Below are 19021 nucleotides of genomic sequence, written 5' to 3' on the forward strand. Positions count from 1 at the left end.
TCAGACAATTAGATTAAAGGCATTCATATTGACAAACTTCCTTTCATATATGTATATATATATGTGTGTGTGTGTGTGTGTGTGTGTGCGTGTGTGTGTGTATGTGTGCATAGAACAGATATGACATAAATATATGAATAAATAAATAAACAAATCATAGAAATTAAATGCATACCTGATTGTCAAATAATTTACTCAAGTTTAATTTCAGATTAGTTGAAAGGATTGTCAATCAACTTGATAAGAGTTGCAATAAACACATAAATAAATACACAAATAAACATACAAATAAATAAATAAATAAAAATAATTAACAATTAAAGATAACCCAAAACAAGAACACACAATTTCATCATGACTGCAAAATTATTGTTTGTGTCTAGTTACCAGTTTTACTAAATAATCATATCATATTTTTGTGTTTTTATTATGCAATATTGAAATATTACATAATACTTGTTATAAAATGTGTACTGACAACACCCATGATGCAAGGTGGTGGCAGTGACCGACCACCCAGAGGGACTAAACCACAACCACAGTGTGGAATACTCTGTGTTACAGGGAACATCAGGCAGCCATTACTGGCTCTATTCACATCAATGTACATGTGGAGGCATTCGTAAACAAACACACAGTTGATAAAAGTTCTGTAAGAACTCGTACAAAGTGAGTCCATACCATCACTTCATAAACAGACAGCCGACATGTACAGAGCTCTTACATGACAAGTTCAGCCACGATCCACTTTACCGCTGCGAAGAAAGCAAAGTAAGGCTAAAGATAAAAACAGAGAAAAAATATTGATTAGACATTCATACATAGATGCAACTTTGCACTATATAGACTGAAACATGTGGGTTGAAGAGTGTGTGTGGGGGAGCAGTGCTCACATCCAGCAGTGTGTGCCCACTGTCACTGCTCTCTGAATAAACCCGACACAGAGCCTGGTAGTCATAAAGAGTGACCCTGAGAATATAAAGATAGAGCAGATGAAGTAGAGAACAGTTGAAAAAGCAACATAGGTCTGACTTTACATCGTTCTGTTGCATTCTCGTGACATTTCTCAAAAAAGGACCTGTTTATCTCAATTCACAAATTCTCTGCAATAACATGCCTGGGGCCTTGTGACAGCAGGTAGAGAAGATTCTGCCTCTGCAATTACTGCCTCTTCAACAAATTATTGATTGGATTGATGTGGAAAGAATGGACAGAGGAAGGGAAGTGAAATCTGAGAGCTTCCTCAGTGGTTTGACAAAGCAATTTTTAGACAGTCCTGGATGTTGGTAGAAAACCGATGAGGTCAGAGGGATATAAAAGGATTTAAGGGAATAATGGACCCCGAGGCATTGAAATTTAGCTCTGCCTGGACTTGCACCAGACACTTTTACTAATAGCCTTTAAAATAGTTTGGTTGACCTGCTATGCCTGTATGTTAATGTTCATTCAACAATGTTTCAGCAGCCTCAAGCCTCCGTTACAGTGTCAACGACATACAGCTCCAACACAGCACAAGAAACAAGTTCACGCTAACGGGTTACAAGAAGCTAACTCAAACCAACTTCTGACTGATTGATCAGTAAATACAAGTTGGCAGTTTATGTCCAGCATGAGTGGCACATTTTAAAATGTCTATGTTTTAATGAAGGTAAAAAATGTGCTCCAACGCATACATTCTCCACAAATGTCACTGTGCATTAGGATCTGAAGGGTATGTTACTCATCGTGCTAATACTTCCCCAACACATGGCATAGTGTTCATTCATTGCATGCCCCACCCCAATCTTAAACAATCATCATCCAACATTAACAAATCAAGAAAATCTCTTGTCAGTCACTTTGTTTTTATGGATTGGTCTGTAAATTATTTTGCTGTCAGCTTTCAAGGTTCCTTCCCATAAAACACAGGCATAGTTGGCTTGTGCAAAGATTTGTCACCTCTGATTTTCATCTGCTCAGACAGCATGGCTGACATCCCCTCACCCATGTCCTGTGGGCAGCAGCAAATGCAGGGTCCTGCTGTGGTGTTCGAGATGTGAGTTTAAGCTTGTGTGTGATGTAAGTTTGCACTCAGCTCTGAAACTATGCTAAGACTTAATAACTTTCACATCATCTCAGAATCATCCCACATTACAACTACAATTTCTGTTTGTCTGCTTTGCACTGGGGAAAGGTATTATCAGACGCTGAAGCTCTAAATTATGTAATTGCAAAGTGCTGCTTCTCACTGATCCCAGTGTTTTCCAGGAGGCAAACACTGGCACGATATTCACATCTGCGTTCTTTTATCTGTGTGTGACAAGTCAAGTTTTTCTCAATTCTTTTGTTTCAGGAAAAGATTAGCTGTAATCCCATAATGGAGAACTCCACCGAGTGACAGGTCAGAGTTGAGCACTGAACGGCTCAACACGACTGGACCAAGTTTACAGCTGTCATCACGATGGGAGACGTGCTCTCATTTTGAAACCTGCCTGCTTTTTATTTTCACGTGTTTCTGTGCTCGCACACACTTCCATTGATCTTACACCTCTATGTACACACTCAAGAGTTTAACCCTTTACCTTTTGAAGGAGCCCATCTGGAGAAGCTTGTTCATCACAGCTCCTTCGACTTGACCCAAGAAGTTTCCTGTCTGAAAAATGTTTAAATGACAGACATTTTACTACATGAAGTACATATTAATCATATTAATTTTATCAGTAAAATGTATTTCTATGATTTTTTTTTTTCAAATAAAGAGAACATTTGGGAATTAAGAGATTGATGCATGCATATTTAGGAAAATCAGCTCTCATTAAACCACCCTTATAAAGTGTTGATGCATTATTTTGTGATGATTTGCTTACATACAATGTAATTTATACATATTATTTCAGAGAATAGTACATGTTGTCTTTAGAAATTTGCACTGCATGAATCTACAACTGGACTATTGATAAGCATACACCTGATAGAATAGTTTGAACTGAGTTGCCTGTAAAAAATAACTACAGCTATACATACATTTGAATTGGGAGGTGATGCAATTTAGATTTTGAAGGATGCCAGTGTTTACAATGACAAAAACAGGATGAAGATTAATTTCAACCGGTGCATTCTAATTGCTTCATTTCTTCCCAAGATAAAACAAAGTGCAGCAGTCATGCAAAGGCTGCATGAAAAGAACAAGCAGAGGAATGAAAGGGCAGCGACAGCCAGCGGACGGGCTTCTGGATGAACTAAAGTTGGAGTGACAGCATGTCTGGCCACTGTTATGCACTAAATCAACCCTTTGTCTTTCTGAGAGCAGTACACGCTCTAAATGTTTAAAATGAGATGGAAAGATATATGTAGAAAAAAATAAGCTTTGAGTTTGTATGCTTTAAGATGAAATTCAGCTCTAGTTTCCTATGAATACTTGAAAGAATAATTGGAATTTTTCATTCCCACACATGTTTATTTGTAAGTGTGCATCTGTTTACGTGTGGCTGTCTCACCAAAGTGTAGTCTTCTGCCACAAGGATGAAGCCGTTGTTGTCAATGAGGTAGCAGTTAATATTCTGTCAAACAGAACACGGTTTTACTGCACATAGAATGAGCGAAACTGCAAAAATCTGGCTGAGCGAAAGGAAATCCGACTGACCTCATCATCACAGCTTATGGAGCATTTCCCATCCAATGCAGTACACTGAAACAAAACAACATGCATGTGAAGTAGCCATCACAACACATATTTAAACGGTTAAGGTGAGACGAAAATTACTTTTTTGAAAAGGGATTTATATGTGGAACGATTTTATGCGATTTTATAGTTATTAAAGTCTGAGTTAGTCATTTTACTTTTACAGGCTGAGAAGCAGAGAGTACTTTATGGTTCTTTATCTGTTCTGCTGCTGAATTCAAATCTAGGGCTGATCTGAACAGCAAAATTCAAGACAACCAACAGAGGGCGGCGCTTATTTTTGTGTACAGAGCAGGAGGACAGAGAGGATTTACAGTAGTTGATTGTTGAAATATGGGCTGAACTTAGGTGTTGACAAATCTATACCTGTCTGCTGGCCGTCCAGAACTTTCTCTGAAAAAAATCCAGTTTCATCTGGATGCCCACGGCTGAAAGAGAAACAAAACAGGAATCGGATGCAAAATCACTTTATGTATGTTGAGATAAGACTCTATGAGCCTTCTAACAGCAGAAGCGTCCTATAACACGTTGACTGTATCTAGTGCAAGTGCACTATTTCTTGAACCCATAGGAAAACACACACACAGACACACACACACACACACACACACACAAACTAACATAAAGTAACAAAGAGACAAGGATTTTAGTAAATCAATTTAGTTGTGCAAATTGAGCAGAGTAGCCAAGTTAAGACATGGAGGAGTCCTGCTTTGCCTTTGTGCATATTATCTACTATTTGGGAGTGTGCAAGCATTTCAGGGATTTTTTATTTTATTTTAAAGCTTCACCAACGTAAAACAAAACACACACAAACACAAACGGAACTGCAAGTGTGGACTTTGAACAGAGTATTAATTCACCATAAAAATTATAGTTTGATTGTCAGGTGGAGACATTTATTGACTTGACATTCAAATACAGGGATTTTTTTTTATATAGTGTCACTTAACAGAATATAACTCTTGACATTTAAAAATGATTTTGCAAGAATGTCCTGAAAGTACACATCACATGAAACCAGCAACAAAATTAAAAAGCTACAAGCGCTGGAATATAAAAACTCATTTAAAAAAGCAATTTCTATGTAACTGAAATCCAAACAATTGTTTTTCTAACACAATGAAACTATTCTCTGTTTTATAAATATGCTGAGGAGATTTTTTTTTTTTTTTTTTTTCATTCTCTTGCTTCAGCTTTATTTTGAAATTTTCTGACTCATAATTGAAGACTTGAGATGCAGATCATGGGTTAGCTCAGCTGGCAGATTTTCATATCCTTTTCATTACTATCTTTGGTCAAACACATTAACTATGTAAAAATTAAACGTTTAGTGTCGTTGATTTGTTATTACTTTCTGTATTATTTTAAACATTGCTCTTATAAATGAAATGGGTGAAGGGTGGAGTTGCTGAAACCACATTTCTCTTGATATTTAATTTTAAAAAGGTCATCATTTTAATTGACAACACACACAAAGTTGAAAACCAGAACACTGGACTAAGCAACGTTATATAAAATATATGTTTCAGTGCAGTACATGATAAATATGCATATACGGAGCAAAACACAAATAAAGTCTTGATTTAATCATGTAACTCGTGAATACACAAAAAAAGGGTCATTACTGTATACATTAGCATTTTATTTATTATACTATTATTTCTCAGTATGACAGGAAGATTGCATAAATGCATGCACTGGGGTGTAACTGTGACCCTTTTTAGCTCTCGCCCATAGGAACAGGTGCAGATTATTCCATCGTAAGCTTTGCCAGATCCTTTCAGCAGCCCACCATTTCTACACCCACATGAAAATCCCAAGAGGAGCAACTAATTTCAGATGCTGGGCAACCACAATGGAAACAAGACAAAGGGGAAAAAAGTGTGAATTATTACAATAATGACAGACACAACTTTTCATACAAGGAGGCTGTGAATTCTCATAAACGTGTGGCTGATTAAATAAATACAAATGTAATGTAGCATGGAAAATCTGTGCCAAAAGAAAATGTGGTGAACAGCATTCCACTCTAAATACAACAGGGGCTTGCTCTGTGAATGGCTTTAGAGGTTAAAAGTTCACTGATGTTACCATCCACCTGGATGACTCTTCGAAACAAAAGCTCAAATCTGTTTCCTCTAATTCTTGGAAATTTCATGCACAGTGGAAGAACATTTAATTTCCTTATGTGTGATTTGGGAACTTGGTGGTATTTATGCCCTGAGCCAGGTTTATGAGTCCAAAGATGAAGAGACAGAAAATCCACTCTAAGTCCATCCCTTCACCAATCTCCTATCAGTTCAATCCCAGGCAGAGAGATGACAACTGGTTTATGGCCTACAGATTTGGGATTCTAATAAGGATTGTATAAATGTATATGTCCATTAGCAAAAGCTTGCTTTAGAGTGTATTTAAGAGTATTAACGTTCCTTGGCAAAGGGCAATCATGATGTGTATTGGGGATGTAGCATGCTGTATGCAGGCCATTTCTCTATTTGTAGTTTGTGCATGTGCCTATTCACAATCAGGCCTTTAAAAAAAAACAAAAAAACAATTCTAGTACAAGGAAGCATGCATAAAACAAGTCTCTGTGAAACATCATAGCATTTTCCTCATTTTGATCCTTAATGATAAAACAACAGACAACAACAGCAAAATTGTATAACACCTGGGTTCTTTTTACTTCTTATTTATGAGTTTTCCAAGATAAAACTAAGCTTTTAAGTACTGAATGCCAACTCTAATCAAAAATTTAAATATCTTTAATAACTACTTTAATAACTACTGCAAAAATTGGGTGGGGAAAAATGTAGTTCATACTTAATGCTTCATTAGAATAATAGAAAATAGAAGTTAAGCACTACTGATTAAATGCATTTTAATAACTAATCATTGCAAGTGTGAGCCCGTCTTTAAGAGGTTGGGTTTTCAGACACAGTTTGTGTAACCGTGATGCCGAGACATCAAAATTAATAGAGGAACAGGTGCTCATCAGACTGTGAAGGGTAATAGAGCCATTTCTGAACAATTGAACTTTGATAGTCAATAATAAGAAAATGTATTCACTTAAGATAATCTTCAATATTTATACAGTTAAATTCAAGATTACATTTTAAAAGCTAAAACTACTGAAACAAGAAAACTGCAAGAGCTACAACACAAATTGTACACTTCAACATGTTATCTCACTGGACAATGGCAATCATGAGGGAGTTTTCTGAATATTTTGAGAATGTCTTGTGACTTTAGACAAGACCTGCTAACGCTGCTAACAAGATCCTCCATCTGCTTGCACATGCAGTTCAGACCCGTTCGGTTCCACGGGGAAACCTGGGATGTTCTCTGTCTGCCGGACCCGGTTCTGGACTGCAGTCTGTGAGGGCAGCTTCTGCGGTCCTTATTACATCAAGCTGCTGACCGGACCTGCTAACAAGACCTGCTAAGCTGCTAACAAGACCACGCCGCTAACAGAACATAACCATGATGTTGAAAGAACCTCACTGCTAACCGAATCACACTGTAGGTGTATTTCTTTTTCATCTTTAGCACTTTGTTTTTTAGTATTTTAGTAGTGTTTTTTTAGTATGTTTTTAGTATTTTAGTAGTATTTTTAGTATGATTTTTGTACTTTTGTTGCATGCTTTGGTATTTCTTGTTGTTGTTGTTGTTTTTTGGCAAGTCGAGACAGTTCTTCTTGTCCTAAACATTTCATAGCATTGTTGACCTTGTGTTGATGTTGCATATGACAAATAAACCAAACCTGAACCTGAACCTTTAGCAGGTTGAGAGATTTCTCCTGAGTCACAGTAACACACAGCCGTGTTGCTCAAACTTTGAAACTGTTTAAGAAATCTGTGCAACCAGCCTTTTCTTGAACTAGCCACAGAGTGGTCATTGGTGTCTCTAACCTGCCTCCAGGGTGCTAGAGTTGTATATTGACCTCTTCACAGGAGCTCTCCTCTGATAGAAAGCATCATTCAACACTTGCTCTTCTCAAGGGCGGACATCTCCTCCTCTCTCTCTCTGCTTTGGTTTTGCTCTGTCCTGTCTGTGAAACTGCTTTAGAGCCTCTCTTCTACAAATCGTACGAATCATAACTATGGACTTGGATTTGGTCAGTTGGTCCCTCAACACAATTGATATTTCTTTCAAGAGAAGAAAGGCTTCAGGTGAGCCGATTTGCCCTGTTGGCACGCATGCAGCTGGATATCTCGTCGACTTTGAAGACTTGATGATGTGTCTATCTCTGCTGTCATCTGTATATTTTAAGGACGCATTTATAATTGGAATTATGATAACTGGTTCCTGCTTTTGGGTTTTGGCTGGTTCCTGGTCTATCAACAAACAAGGAAGTCGTCGGCAGCAAACCTGGACCTGGCCAGGCTGCCTGCCTTATATGATGGCTTGGTTTGTGCCTGGAGCACCCAGACTTTTGGCAGAATGGATCAGATCTTGGGGATTATTCTCAGGCATGTTCCATTGGTATGGTCATTTAATTTGGACATTTTGGAAGTGTGTGGACTGACACAGACTCAAGGTAGATGTCATTAAAGATCTGCCTGTCCCCAAAACAATCATGTTTATCTGAATTCGGCTCCCTGACTGGCTTTGACAGGCCATCTTATCTCAACCTGCCTGGAAAGTTTTGTAAACCTGATGCTCTACCCCCTCCGTCCCCTCCTACTGAGGAATTTCCATGGACTTTTCAGAGGAGCCCAGTTGAATAAACATTCTGTCAATTTCAGGACTCTGGAGTCGTCTCTGATCGTCCTTGGCACCCCCTGAGTGTGTGCAGATCTCTCCAGAGGGAACCATTTGAACTGAGTGATTTTATCTAAACTCTGCAGTGCCTCTGTGTGTTGTCTTTGGCTACTCACCCCCCACCCCACACCCCCGTGCGCGTAATGTCAACGTCATTATGTGCCAGTGTACGGGATTTTTTTTTCATTATCACACTGTTGACCTTCAAAAAGAGGTTAAAAGTGTGTTAGGACCCTGTGTCATTTTTCACCATTTTTAGTGTCTGTCCAAACAGGTCTCACTTGTAAATGAGTCTTCAAGGCTCATTGTGACATCTGTTTAAATAAAGGTTGAATGAATCCATGCTGGTAGTAAGTATCATTGAAAAACTGGTTCAAATCGGCTTATCTTCATTTAAAAGTGGATTCCATCAGAATAAATCATAAATGTGGGGGCAGATACCAACATAGGTAAAAAGTGAGCAAAGAAAGGTATGATGTGGGTGTAGATGGGCATTGGGCAACAAAATAATGTACTTGATCAAGAATACAGCTCTGCATATTTCTGCCTATTAAAAAATGGCTGCTCAAAACATGATCACTTGGTCACTAACACTCAAAGTTGGATGACTGCAGCTGAAAATTCATGCATTTTCTCACATTTTCCTGCAATTTGGAAGGATGATTTTTTTTTTCACCAGCTACCAACAATCACTGCTTGGTGACATGATAATTTTTAATTGTTTATCGCAGTACAGTAAGAAAAATAGTTAACGTGTAGAGCTACATTTGAAAGGTTGCATGGAGAAAGTATTTTCTGTTAAAAACTACATGGTATGGTATGGTATAAAGTTTATTAATTTTTAAAAAGTACAAAACAATGCCATAACAATATAAAAAAGATACAAGAGATTTAAAATGAAAGGCAGCAGAAAGAATAAAAAATCTTATTATATCTGCCTCTTTTTTCAAACAATTATTTCAATCATAATTTTCGAGTAACAGAACAAAATGAATAACTCTTTCTAATTTTTCTAATTCTAATACAAAAAACACACTAAGCTACTTCATTTTTTTTTTTTTAACAATTCAGCTTTGATCTTTTTCTTAAATGTACACATTGACTTGGCATTTTTAACATCACTCTCTAGATCATTCCACAATCCAACTCCTTGGATTGAGGTAGACCTTCCCTTCAGACTAGTTCTGAATTTTGGTTTGACAAATATTTCTATCCCCTTAAGATTACAACAACTTTGCCTTTTAACAAAATTTCTTTGGATATTTAATGGTAATGTGTTATTTTGAGCCCTATACATAACTGATAAAATACTGTAATCTACCAAATCATGGAACTTCAATAACTTCAGTTGATAAAATAATGTGCTTGATGGGTGACTGTAATGCTTTCTAGTGATAATTCTTATAGCTCTTTTCTGTAAAATAAAAATAGGTTTTGTAAATGTTTTACATGCTTTCCCCCAAACATCAATGCAATAGATTAAATGTGGAACAATGATTGTGTTATACAACATGTACAGAGCTTTATCATTTAATAATTCCCTGACTTTGTATAGTACTGCAATAGATTTAGATATTTTTGTTCTTACAGAATTGATGTGATTTTTCCATGTTAGCTATTCATCAATGATTACACCCAAAAATTTCATCTCAGTAACTCTACAAATCTCAACACCCTCAATTTTAAACGGATCATCAACAGTTCTCTTTTTGTTACTAAATATCATGTATTTAGTTTTATCTAAATTTAATGATAATTTATTAATTTTAAACCAAGTTTGTATTTTATCAAATTCTGTCTTCATCAATTCCAACATCCGTTTTACATCTTTACCCAAACAAAAAAATGTGGTGTCATCTGCAAAAAGGACACATTTGAGGAGTTCTGATACATTCACTGTCATTCACATATAAAATAAATAACGTTGGTCCAAGTACAGAGCCTTGAGGAACTCCACACGTGATATTGCAGAGGTCAGATCTTACACCATTTATTTGTACAAACTGTTTCTTATCTTTCAAATAGCTAGATACCCAGTGTAATGCTGGTCCTCATGGCTGAAAAACATGTGAGAATGGGTTTCGGCATCAAAAAATGAGGACTAAAGTGATTGTAAAGAGGAGTGGGTCAGTATTCTTGGAAATAATGTGAGAGACTGAACAAGTTATCTGGGAGATTAGCTTGTTTGGCTTTCATGATATAATAAAAAAGCCTAAAAAAAAAAGAAAAGAAAAAAAAGAAAACATGCTACAATTTGTTATCACCATGACTGAAACACCGGTAGAAAAATCTCACACTTAAAACACAAACAATCATAAAGATTGTATGCAGATAAAAACCTTTGCACATTTGCCTTACAGGTAGCAACAACTTATGCATTAAATGCGTCATGAGCTAAATGAGTCATATAAAGACATAATTTTTTACCCGAATGACATTTTTAGACACTGTAGCAAAAACAGAACAATCTGTCTAGACACATCAACATATGGTCTTTTCACAGAAGCAAAGGCGACGTCACACATTGGCAGATGCATTTTCCTGTCTGTGTAAATAACCTCAAATATGCTCATGAATGTGGGCATATATGCGTGCGCAGGCGCGTGGTCCTCTACACGCTTTTATACCTTTGGAGACAATATGATGCAGTAGAGCTGAGTGTTTAAATGTTCACTTGTTTGGCAAAACTATACTATAAATCAGGGATGTGAACGGGATGCAGTTTTACCGACAAAATGAAAATAATTGTCAGGCCCATCAGCAAATAAAATAATTATAATCTGGATGGCCAAGAAGGCAAATACCCTGGAGCCAGGTCAGCTTGTAAGCTTAACTATATTTGTCGTTAAAATGATCAGTCATCTCTTCCTCTCTCTTTGTATTATGTACTATGTAAATTGACTGCAGCAGCTTAAAATTCAGCTGCGTGCAAATGTGTGCATTTGTGCATTCTGTGTTGCAGGGCTGGGGGCGTGTTCAGTCAGCCCCTCTGCCCACGGCTTATGCATAATATCATCAGAGCATGCCACACAACAATGGGCATCCAACGTTCACTGTGCGTTGAAGCGGCTGAGTATTTTTGTCGACGTTCTGCAGTCTAGATCTAATTTTGTCTTGTTCGGTTCTTGCCAGAGCAATAGTAGGTGTAACATGAATGTCAGTGAACGTGTTTGTGCTGTGATTTAAGAGGCACAGCTGTCCACAGGGATATGACACACCAACTCACACACCAATGCAACTAGGGATGGGGGGGGGGGGGATGCAAAACAGATCGAGAGACATACAGACAGAGGAGGACAGAGTGTTGATATGCTTTCAGCAGAGGGACAAAAATTCATCTAAATCAGTGTAGGGAAATGGTAAAGTAGAAAAAAGGGTATAAATAGAGCACATAAAACAGAAGAGGGGTAGAGAGATAGTGAAGAAATAGAAAAAGGGAAAAAAACAGAGAGAGAGAGAGCCAGAGCTACTAACTCCAGTGATTCTCAGACTGACTGGCTGGCTGGCAGTGAGCTGTGCGCTTTGATCCGCCTGCTCTGATGGGGTTTCAAACCCTTACAAACGCTGCTGGGGATCCTGAGGGCAACACTTGTGTCTGCCGCTGTTCTTGATCTCTCTAATTTCCACCTATTGACAACATCAGCCAGCGCAGGGTTAGGGCGAGCCTTCCTCAGCCTCACTGACTGCAAATGGATCATAAACCGATGACGGACTCGACAATTCATAAAAGGCATCTAAAAGGACACTGAATGCAAGTGTACCCGGGACAACTGGCAGATATGAGAGGTAGGAGCGCCATCGATGTTCAGGGTGAATGCACGTTTGTTTGTAAACATGTGTTTGTGCATAAATGTGTGCATGATGAAGTAGGTTCCTGACATTTGCCAGAACTGTTTATCAAAATAAAATAATTAAAAAATACATTCATATCCATGTATAGTAATTAAGTAAAGCATTATAGAGACTACCGTTTTATTAGTGCAATTTGATGATGGCATTTAAAGTGGTAAATGCTGTGGATGATGTAAGCATGTCATGATTAACTTTTCTGTATTTTCTTTGAGGAGAACAACAAATAAAAAAAAATAAAAAAAGGAGATGTTTTGTTGTGTTGACCTAATTCCATAGCTGATCGTAATGCTTCACTAAGCTGATGTTTTTGTGTGAGGGCTTTATATAAGTTTATTATTCGCATGACAATTCACGTGTAATTGAAACATATTGTTTCATATACATACACATACATTTCAATGTGCTGCGGACAGACGAGAACAACAAACTCTAAGCTAACACGACATCAAACTAAATCTCAGCTCAGCCATGTTACGATGCTTGATGCTCAATATAAGACTGTATCACAAAAGCTATTTAAATGTATAAATCATATCACACAGGAGTCCAGTGAAAACAAAATTATCATTACAGAAGATGGCCTTGCAGGGGTGTCAAACTCTGTTACAAAAGGGGACCAAAATTAAAACCTTGGTTCAAGCCATGGGCCAATTTCATTCGATGCATTAACTTAAGTCAAATACGCAACATCTTTTCTAGGTTGCAGGTTTATCAACAAGAGTTTAATTGGTCCCATTTGACATTCTTTGCTGCTCTTCCACATCAAAATAAAAATAAACTGAAACATCTAACCTTTTTTCTGGCTTTAAAGTTAGCCAACTGTCATGAGAAGGCTGCACTAAATGAAGTTTGCTAAGTATTTTAAGCAAAATGAGAAGAAATAAAATCATTTTACATTTAAAATATCCTCCTAGGGAGCCATGTAAGATGTTAACAGAGGCCAGATTTAGCCCATGAGCCTTGAGTTTGACACATGTGGCCTAAAGCCTTTAAAATCAATAACCATATTTTAAATAGTAGGTTCTCAACTGGAGGGTCAGGTCCTTTAAGATGGTTGAGCAGATAATCTTTGGATACTGAAAATAGTTGGGAAACAAATGATCCTATATATAAATGTAATAATGTTTATACTAGGCAGAGGTCTATGCAATAAACTACTTGTGCTAGTCATATAATTTATTTAAAAACATAGTAAAAACTTGCATGAACACAAGTCTTTCATTGGTTTCAAAAAACATCAATACATATATTATCTGTTTATTTATTCATTTATGTATCATTTAGGCCATTTCATCAAAGCATTTATAACAAACTTTGACATCTACTAATATTAGTCATTTTATCCCCAAAAATATCCAAGCTGACCACTATGGTTGGGGTGTAAGGATGAAACTGACCAAGTTTAAAATTGCACATTAAAAGAACCTTTTAAAGACATATTTGCTTGATATGTGATACTATTATTAAATTCTATATTCCAAATGCATTTTGTGTGAGCTGAATTTATTAAGCTTGTGCACACTGGTTTATAATGTTTGACCTAAAACATGTGTCTGCGATGAGTTAAATCTGTTTAATGTGGATATTCAAAGTGATTATTCTACCAGTAAATTGGTCATTTCTAGTTTTTTTGGGGAAAAAAAAATACACAATACAGTTTATAAAGCTTGCAATAGAATTATATAAAGAAAAAATCCTTTATTTGCATGAGAACATACACAGTACAGCCATTAATTCGATTCAAAATATATTATTCCACTTTTGAGCTTGTTACACTCACAAGCTTGGGCCAGAGCTACATTTCATTGAGCCTCGAGCTAGTCAAGCCGATACTATAAATACAGTGTTGTGCTCTAGAAGGAATGGACACGTGAAGGTATCTCAAAGGGAATCAGACACCCAATATGTGCTGTGTATGGATTTGTGTGTGGGTGTTGAGTTATGGAGCTTTGGTGAAGTCACCAAGGGTCACTGTATAGGAGGGTATGCTGTTTGTCAGAAGTGGGGGTGTATAATAGTTAAACATTTTCTTTTGAGTAAACTGGACACACACAAAAAATATTATCATATGAGATACAGAGTAAAGTAAAGATGGTGCATTTATTCAGGAGTTGATCTGTCGTGATGATGATGGACATGAAGGCTTAAGGTTGTTGTGTGCAGTTATGTAACAGTAGTTCGGGTCATTGCTCAAAGCAGACAAATTGTGATTCAACTGTTAAAACTTTTTTTTATGCAGGACTACAGATTACTTTTACATGCTCATTGCAATAGTTTGTCTGTGTCTCCACAGTGATTCTGGTGTGTGCCCTCCTCTGCCCTCTGTCTTTGTCACATGCCTGTCCAAAAGAGTGCAGCTGCAACAGCAACACCAAAGTAGTAGACTGTCGAGGTCGAGGTCTATACGACATTCCTCGACGACTCAGTTCAGACACCCAAGAACTGTATCTACAAGACAATCGTATCAGGGGGTTGGGATCAATGGCTTTTAGGGAAATACCCCTGGTTCGCATCCTTGATTTATCTAATAACTCTATAACGTCTCTTTCACCAACGGCTCTCCTTGGTCTGAGGACTCTACAGCGACTCAGTCTGGCCTACAACAACCTGAGAGAACTTGACAAGCGACTGCTTGGACCAATACACTCAATTTCTCACCTTGACCTCTCACACAACAGGTTAATCTTTGACATATGAACATGTTACCTTTTTTTCTGAAGCTTGTGAGCCAATTATTGGCTAATTAAATCTCATCTAATTTGTCTTGCATGTCAGTTTGTGGGGTTTGCCTGGAGCCATGGGGGACAGTTTGCAGAACCTCAGCTATCTGGGGCTTGCAAACAACAGGCTAACAAGACTGGATCGCTCGCTGCTGGAGGCCTTGACCCACCTAGACAGCCTCACACTCCGAGGAAACCCCTGGAGATGCGACTGCCAACTCATAAGCCTCAAACTCTGGCTGGAGACCTACCTCTTTAAAGGTTAGACCACTACAAGCTTTAGTCAGTCAGTTCTTATAAGCAGCCTCATGTACAACTCACTGTTGTATCATGGCAACATATAGACATTTATGTTTTTGCTTCTTGCTCACACTGAATAGTTGCAAGAGAAAAACTAATCATGCAACATAAATCAGGGTCTCAGCTGCCAATTTCCCCCCATGTGGTTTGCACTCTAACCACTCAGCCATTCTATTTTACTCTGCTAGGCTTGGTTTAACTCAACATTCAAAGACTAGTAAGCTAAAAATGTTGCAGCTAAATTAATGCAATAATGTCACTTTTCTTCCCATTTTTTGTAATCACAATTTGATCTAAATAAATGATGTATTCATCATTACAGAAACTAACACTACAGAGTTAGGTTTGAATTGAAGTTTTGCTGAATAAAGATAATAATATATGTGTGAGTTCATTGAAACACTTCACAATGTTTCTACACTTAAACTGAGCTAAAAAAAATAATAATAAGATATGTGTGTGTTTCTTACATTAATCGGTGTGTAGCTGCTAACAAACAATTTGGTAACAATTCATTACATTTACTGATGAAATATCATTGGGACTGATCAGTGAGAGGCTATTTTAGAAATATTTAATTCTTGCTTTCACTCAAACTTATACAATTTGTCAAACATAATATCAAGTTTTTTCACTTATGTTATTGAACCCTCTCACACATGAAACTATTATTATGAAAATACATTGACATCCTGCCTTGAACTCAGTGTCAGAACTTCTGCATCATTCAAATTATTGTGTGGAAGAAATTTGACATTGCATGTGTGACATGTCAAAGGTATATGTCATAGACCAAGACAGAATATGTGAAAGCAAGAATGCTTTGTTTCTCAAACGGTCTCTTCTAAACTCTGTTGTACATTTTTGATAGCTTTGCAACTAGTTTTAACAACACGAGCTAGGATAAAGAGCTAAAGTACATCATCTTCTGTGCAAGAGCAAGCACAGCAGGTATAAAAAAACAAAATTACCACTGAACAGTGAAGGCTGGGCTTTCTCAGACTTCCATGGCACGCCTACCGGTCCATGCTGCGCATACGTTACTCCTGTCTTCCAGGATAAAAATTCTAATTACTGCAAAACAAAACAATGGAGGCAGATCCCAGGATTTGTGTTTAATTGAAAGCTAGTGGTTAATCAAGCAGGAAAAAAAGTAAGTGTATAAGAATGAGCCTGATATGAACAAGAGAACTAGAGATTTGCAGGAAACGCAGAGGGAACCTGGTCAAGTTCACAGCAGATGTTTACTTTTCTGAAGCCCATTAATTTGGTCCTAGCGATCCAGCTGAGACCCTATTCGAGTTTTTAATCATATTGCATAACGCTATAATCATATGGCTAACACATGCTAATTCTGCTTCCTAATACTGATTGAAAGAAAGTAATAAGCTAGTTTAGGCTCAGCTACAGTAATTATAATTCACTCTCTGGGCAGCTGCTATGAAGAAACTGGCACATATTTTCAGATCAAATATATCTTCTAAGGATATTTCTTTTTATGTTTATTTTGATTATTTCTGTCTCTTTAACTATGATATCAAGGTGGAGTGGTGGATGAAGTGCTTTGCACTCAACCAGAAGAAATGAAGGATAAAGACTTGCAAAAAATTCCCTATCAGCTCTTCCATGTCTGTATGACTACAAGCTATCATTACCTGTTTGCCAACATACATCACCTGGAGTCTGAGAGGCTACTGCGAGGCCACACCCATGGCAACCATGCTCATCCTTCCAGCCACTCTTTCCACGTCCCCTTGGCGATTGGGGAGGGTTTAGGTGGGGGAGGAGGAGGCAGTATGACAGAGTGTGAAACTAAGCAGAAGCAACGGCCTGTCAACTTGCGCCATGCTATTGCCACTGTGATCATCACCGGTGTGGTGTGTGGGATTGTGTGTCTGATGATGCTGGCTGCTGCAGTGTACGGATGCGCCTATGCTGCTATCATGGCCAAATATCAGCGGGAGTTGAAAAAAAACGAGGAGCTGGCTGCGGCACAGCGGGCAGATCATGCCACAGCTGACGAGAAGGAACCACTGGAGAATGCTATTGCCTAAGAGATGAGAACATTTTCTCTGGTTTCAGAACCTGAGCCTTCACCCCTTTAACGTAACAGTCTCTGCTGCCACATGTGGGCTTGTACCTGTATGTTTGTGGGGAGGAAAAGTAAAGATTATTTATTTTTGCATAAGGTTATCTCATGTGTGTGACCTGGGTAGCTAAATTTTTACAGATATTTGACTATGCACTGATAAAAAGCGTTTATTTCACTGTAGGCATGTTTAGAAGGCAAGGTAAAGAATTCAAACGTAAAAATTGTGTTTTATCAGAGAAATGCAAATTACAGAATATTATATTTATAATTGTAAATTTGTACTTATTTGTATTGTAAAACTCTGGAATTGAATATGCTTAATTTAAATTTGGGCTGTCTTTTTTGTTGTTTGTGAATATTCAGCCTGTTTTTGACTCCTAGTTATGAATATTAGGCAGCTGTTGTCAGTTATATACTCATTGGTTTGTACCAGTGATGTGTGTTTGAAAACAATACAGGTTGTTTTATTTGTGCTGGTATATATGTGTGTGTGTGTGTGTGTGTGTGGGGGGGGGGGGGGGGTGTAGGAACGTGTGTGTACGTGTGCATGTCTGAATAAGGAGATGTATTATGTGCACAAATTACAGAGATCTCTAAGCATCTGTGCCTAATAATGCTAAATTATTTTGTGACAAAAATGTGTTTCTAAACTAATATTTTTCTGGAAAATGAGGCAAAAACGCAACATTTGTTGAAGCAATAATGAACCATCTAAAAATGAAGAAAATGAAACTACAAACCTGCACTCAGCCTTTTTGTTGTTGTTGCTTGTTTGTTTGTGTAACAAAATTCTGAGCCACATTTATGATAATGTGGCACAAACACAAGTTTAATTTTTGAAGTTTGAAATTAGTGTTGCAAAAATGATCTTTTAAATAAATGAAAAAATATATATATTTCCCTCTGAGTAGAGGTTTTTGCAATAAACTACTTGTGCTAGTAATATGGTTTATTTCTGAACAACTTATTCAAGGTAAAATTTTGCACATCTGTGAGCCCTAATTTGGTTTCAACAAACTCAAAATAATCCATTTGGTGTTTGTATCAACGTGTCTATAACATATTTTGAAATCTGCTGATAATAGAAACAATTAATCAAAAAAAAAAAAAAATCATGTCAACCACCCTTGTTGGGTTGTAAAGAGGGATTGTGAAAGGCAAACCGGGTTTTGACCCACTTTAGTATCACAGATTTAAAAACAATGTACTTGCTTCCCAAGCGATAGTATTGATATAAATTCCAAATGCAAATTGTGAGAGCTGAATTATTAATCTGGTGCACATTGTTTTATAATGCGCAAGTTAAAACGTTTGCTTTTGATGAGATTCAGAGCTGTGTAATGTGAAAATATAATTTGACAACAATCCTAGCAGCTAATTGAACATTTCCATCCTGTTTGTGTCACAAAACATTGGGTCCTTGCAGCACAAAGACAAATTTACTCACAAATGTTTTTCTTTTTTTGTTTTTGTACAAGTTTAGTCTTGCTTGTGACATAACTAGCTAAATCTTGGTGCTTACCAAAATGGTAACAAATAATATCTGTCTGTCTATCCATCTATCCGTCTATCCGTCTATCCGTCTATCCATCCATCCATCCATCCATCCATCCATCCATCCATCCATCCATA

General features: G+C 37.3%; 2 protein-coding genes across 2 annotated transcripts in view; one reads left to right on the forward strand and one right to left on the reverse strand.

Moving 5' to 3' along the window:
- Positions 1–720: 720 nt before the first annotated feature.
- The window catches only part of LOC119417259 (voltage-dependent calcium channel subunit alpha-2/delta-3), a 133575-nt gene continuing 115274 nt past the window's right edge, over positions 721–19021 (reverse strand). The window contains exons 25-30 of the mRNA XM_037684470.1: positions 4028–4089; positions 3623–3667; positions 3477–3539; positions 2562–2632; positions 894–969; positions 721–777 (exon numbers count right to left, since the gene is read on the reverse strand). Coding sequence (XP_037540398.1) covers positions 721–777; positions 894–969; positions 2562–2632; positions 3477–3539; positions 3623–3667; positions 4028–4089 — 374 coding nt within the window. The remainder of the gene's footprint in view (positions 778–893; positions 970–2561; positions 2633–3476; positions 3540–3622; positions 3668–4027; positions 4090–19021) is intronic.
- LOC119417589 (leucine-rich repeat and transmembrane domain-containing protein 1) lies at positions 12179–17578 on the forward strand. The gene is made up of 4 exons (XM_037684830.1): positions 12179–12211; positions 14571–14955; positions 15053–15258; positions 16840–17578. The coding sequence occupies exons 1-4, from the start codon at positions 12205–12207 to the stop codon at positions 17349–17351; spliced, it is 1110 nt and encodes a 369-aa protein (XP_037540758.1). The 5' UTR covers positions 12179–12204; the 3' UTR covers positions 17352–17578.

This window comes from Nematolebias whitei, chromosome 11 (assembly GCF_014905685.2).
Source record: "Nematolebias whitei isolate Nwh7 chromosome 11, NemWhi1, whole genome shotgun sequence".
NCBI lineage: Eukaryota > Metazoa > Chordata > Actinopteri > Cyprinodontiformes > Rivulidae > Nematolebias > Nematolebias whitei.

What these genes read in the sequence shown, in the direction of transcription:
- LOC119417589 (XM_037684830.1), top strand. An exon ending in CTTGACCTCTCACACAACAG is followed by an intron (nt 14,956 to 15,052) that starts GTTAATCTTTGA and finishes CTTGCATGTCAG; the next exon opens with TTTGTGGGGTTTGCCTGGAG. An exon ending in GGAGACCTACCTCTTTAAAG is followed by an intron (nt 15,259 to 16,839) that starts GTTAGACCACTA and finishes TATGATATCAAG; the next exon opens with GTGGAGTGGTGGATGAAGTG.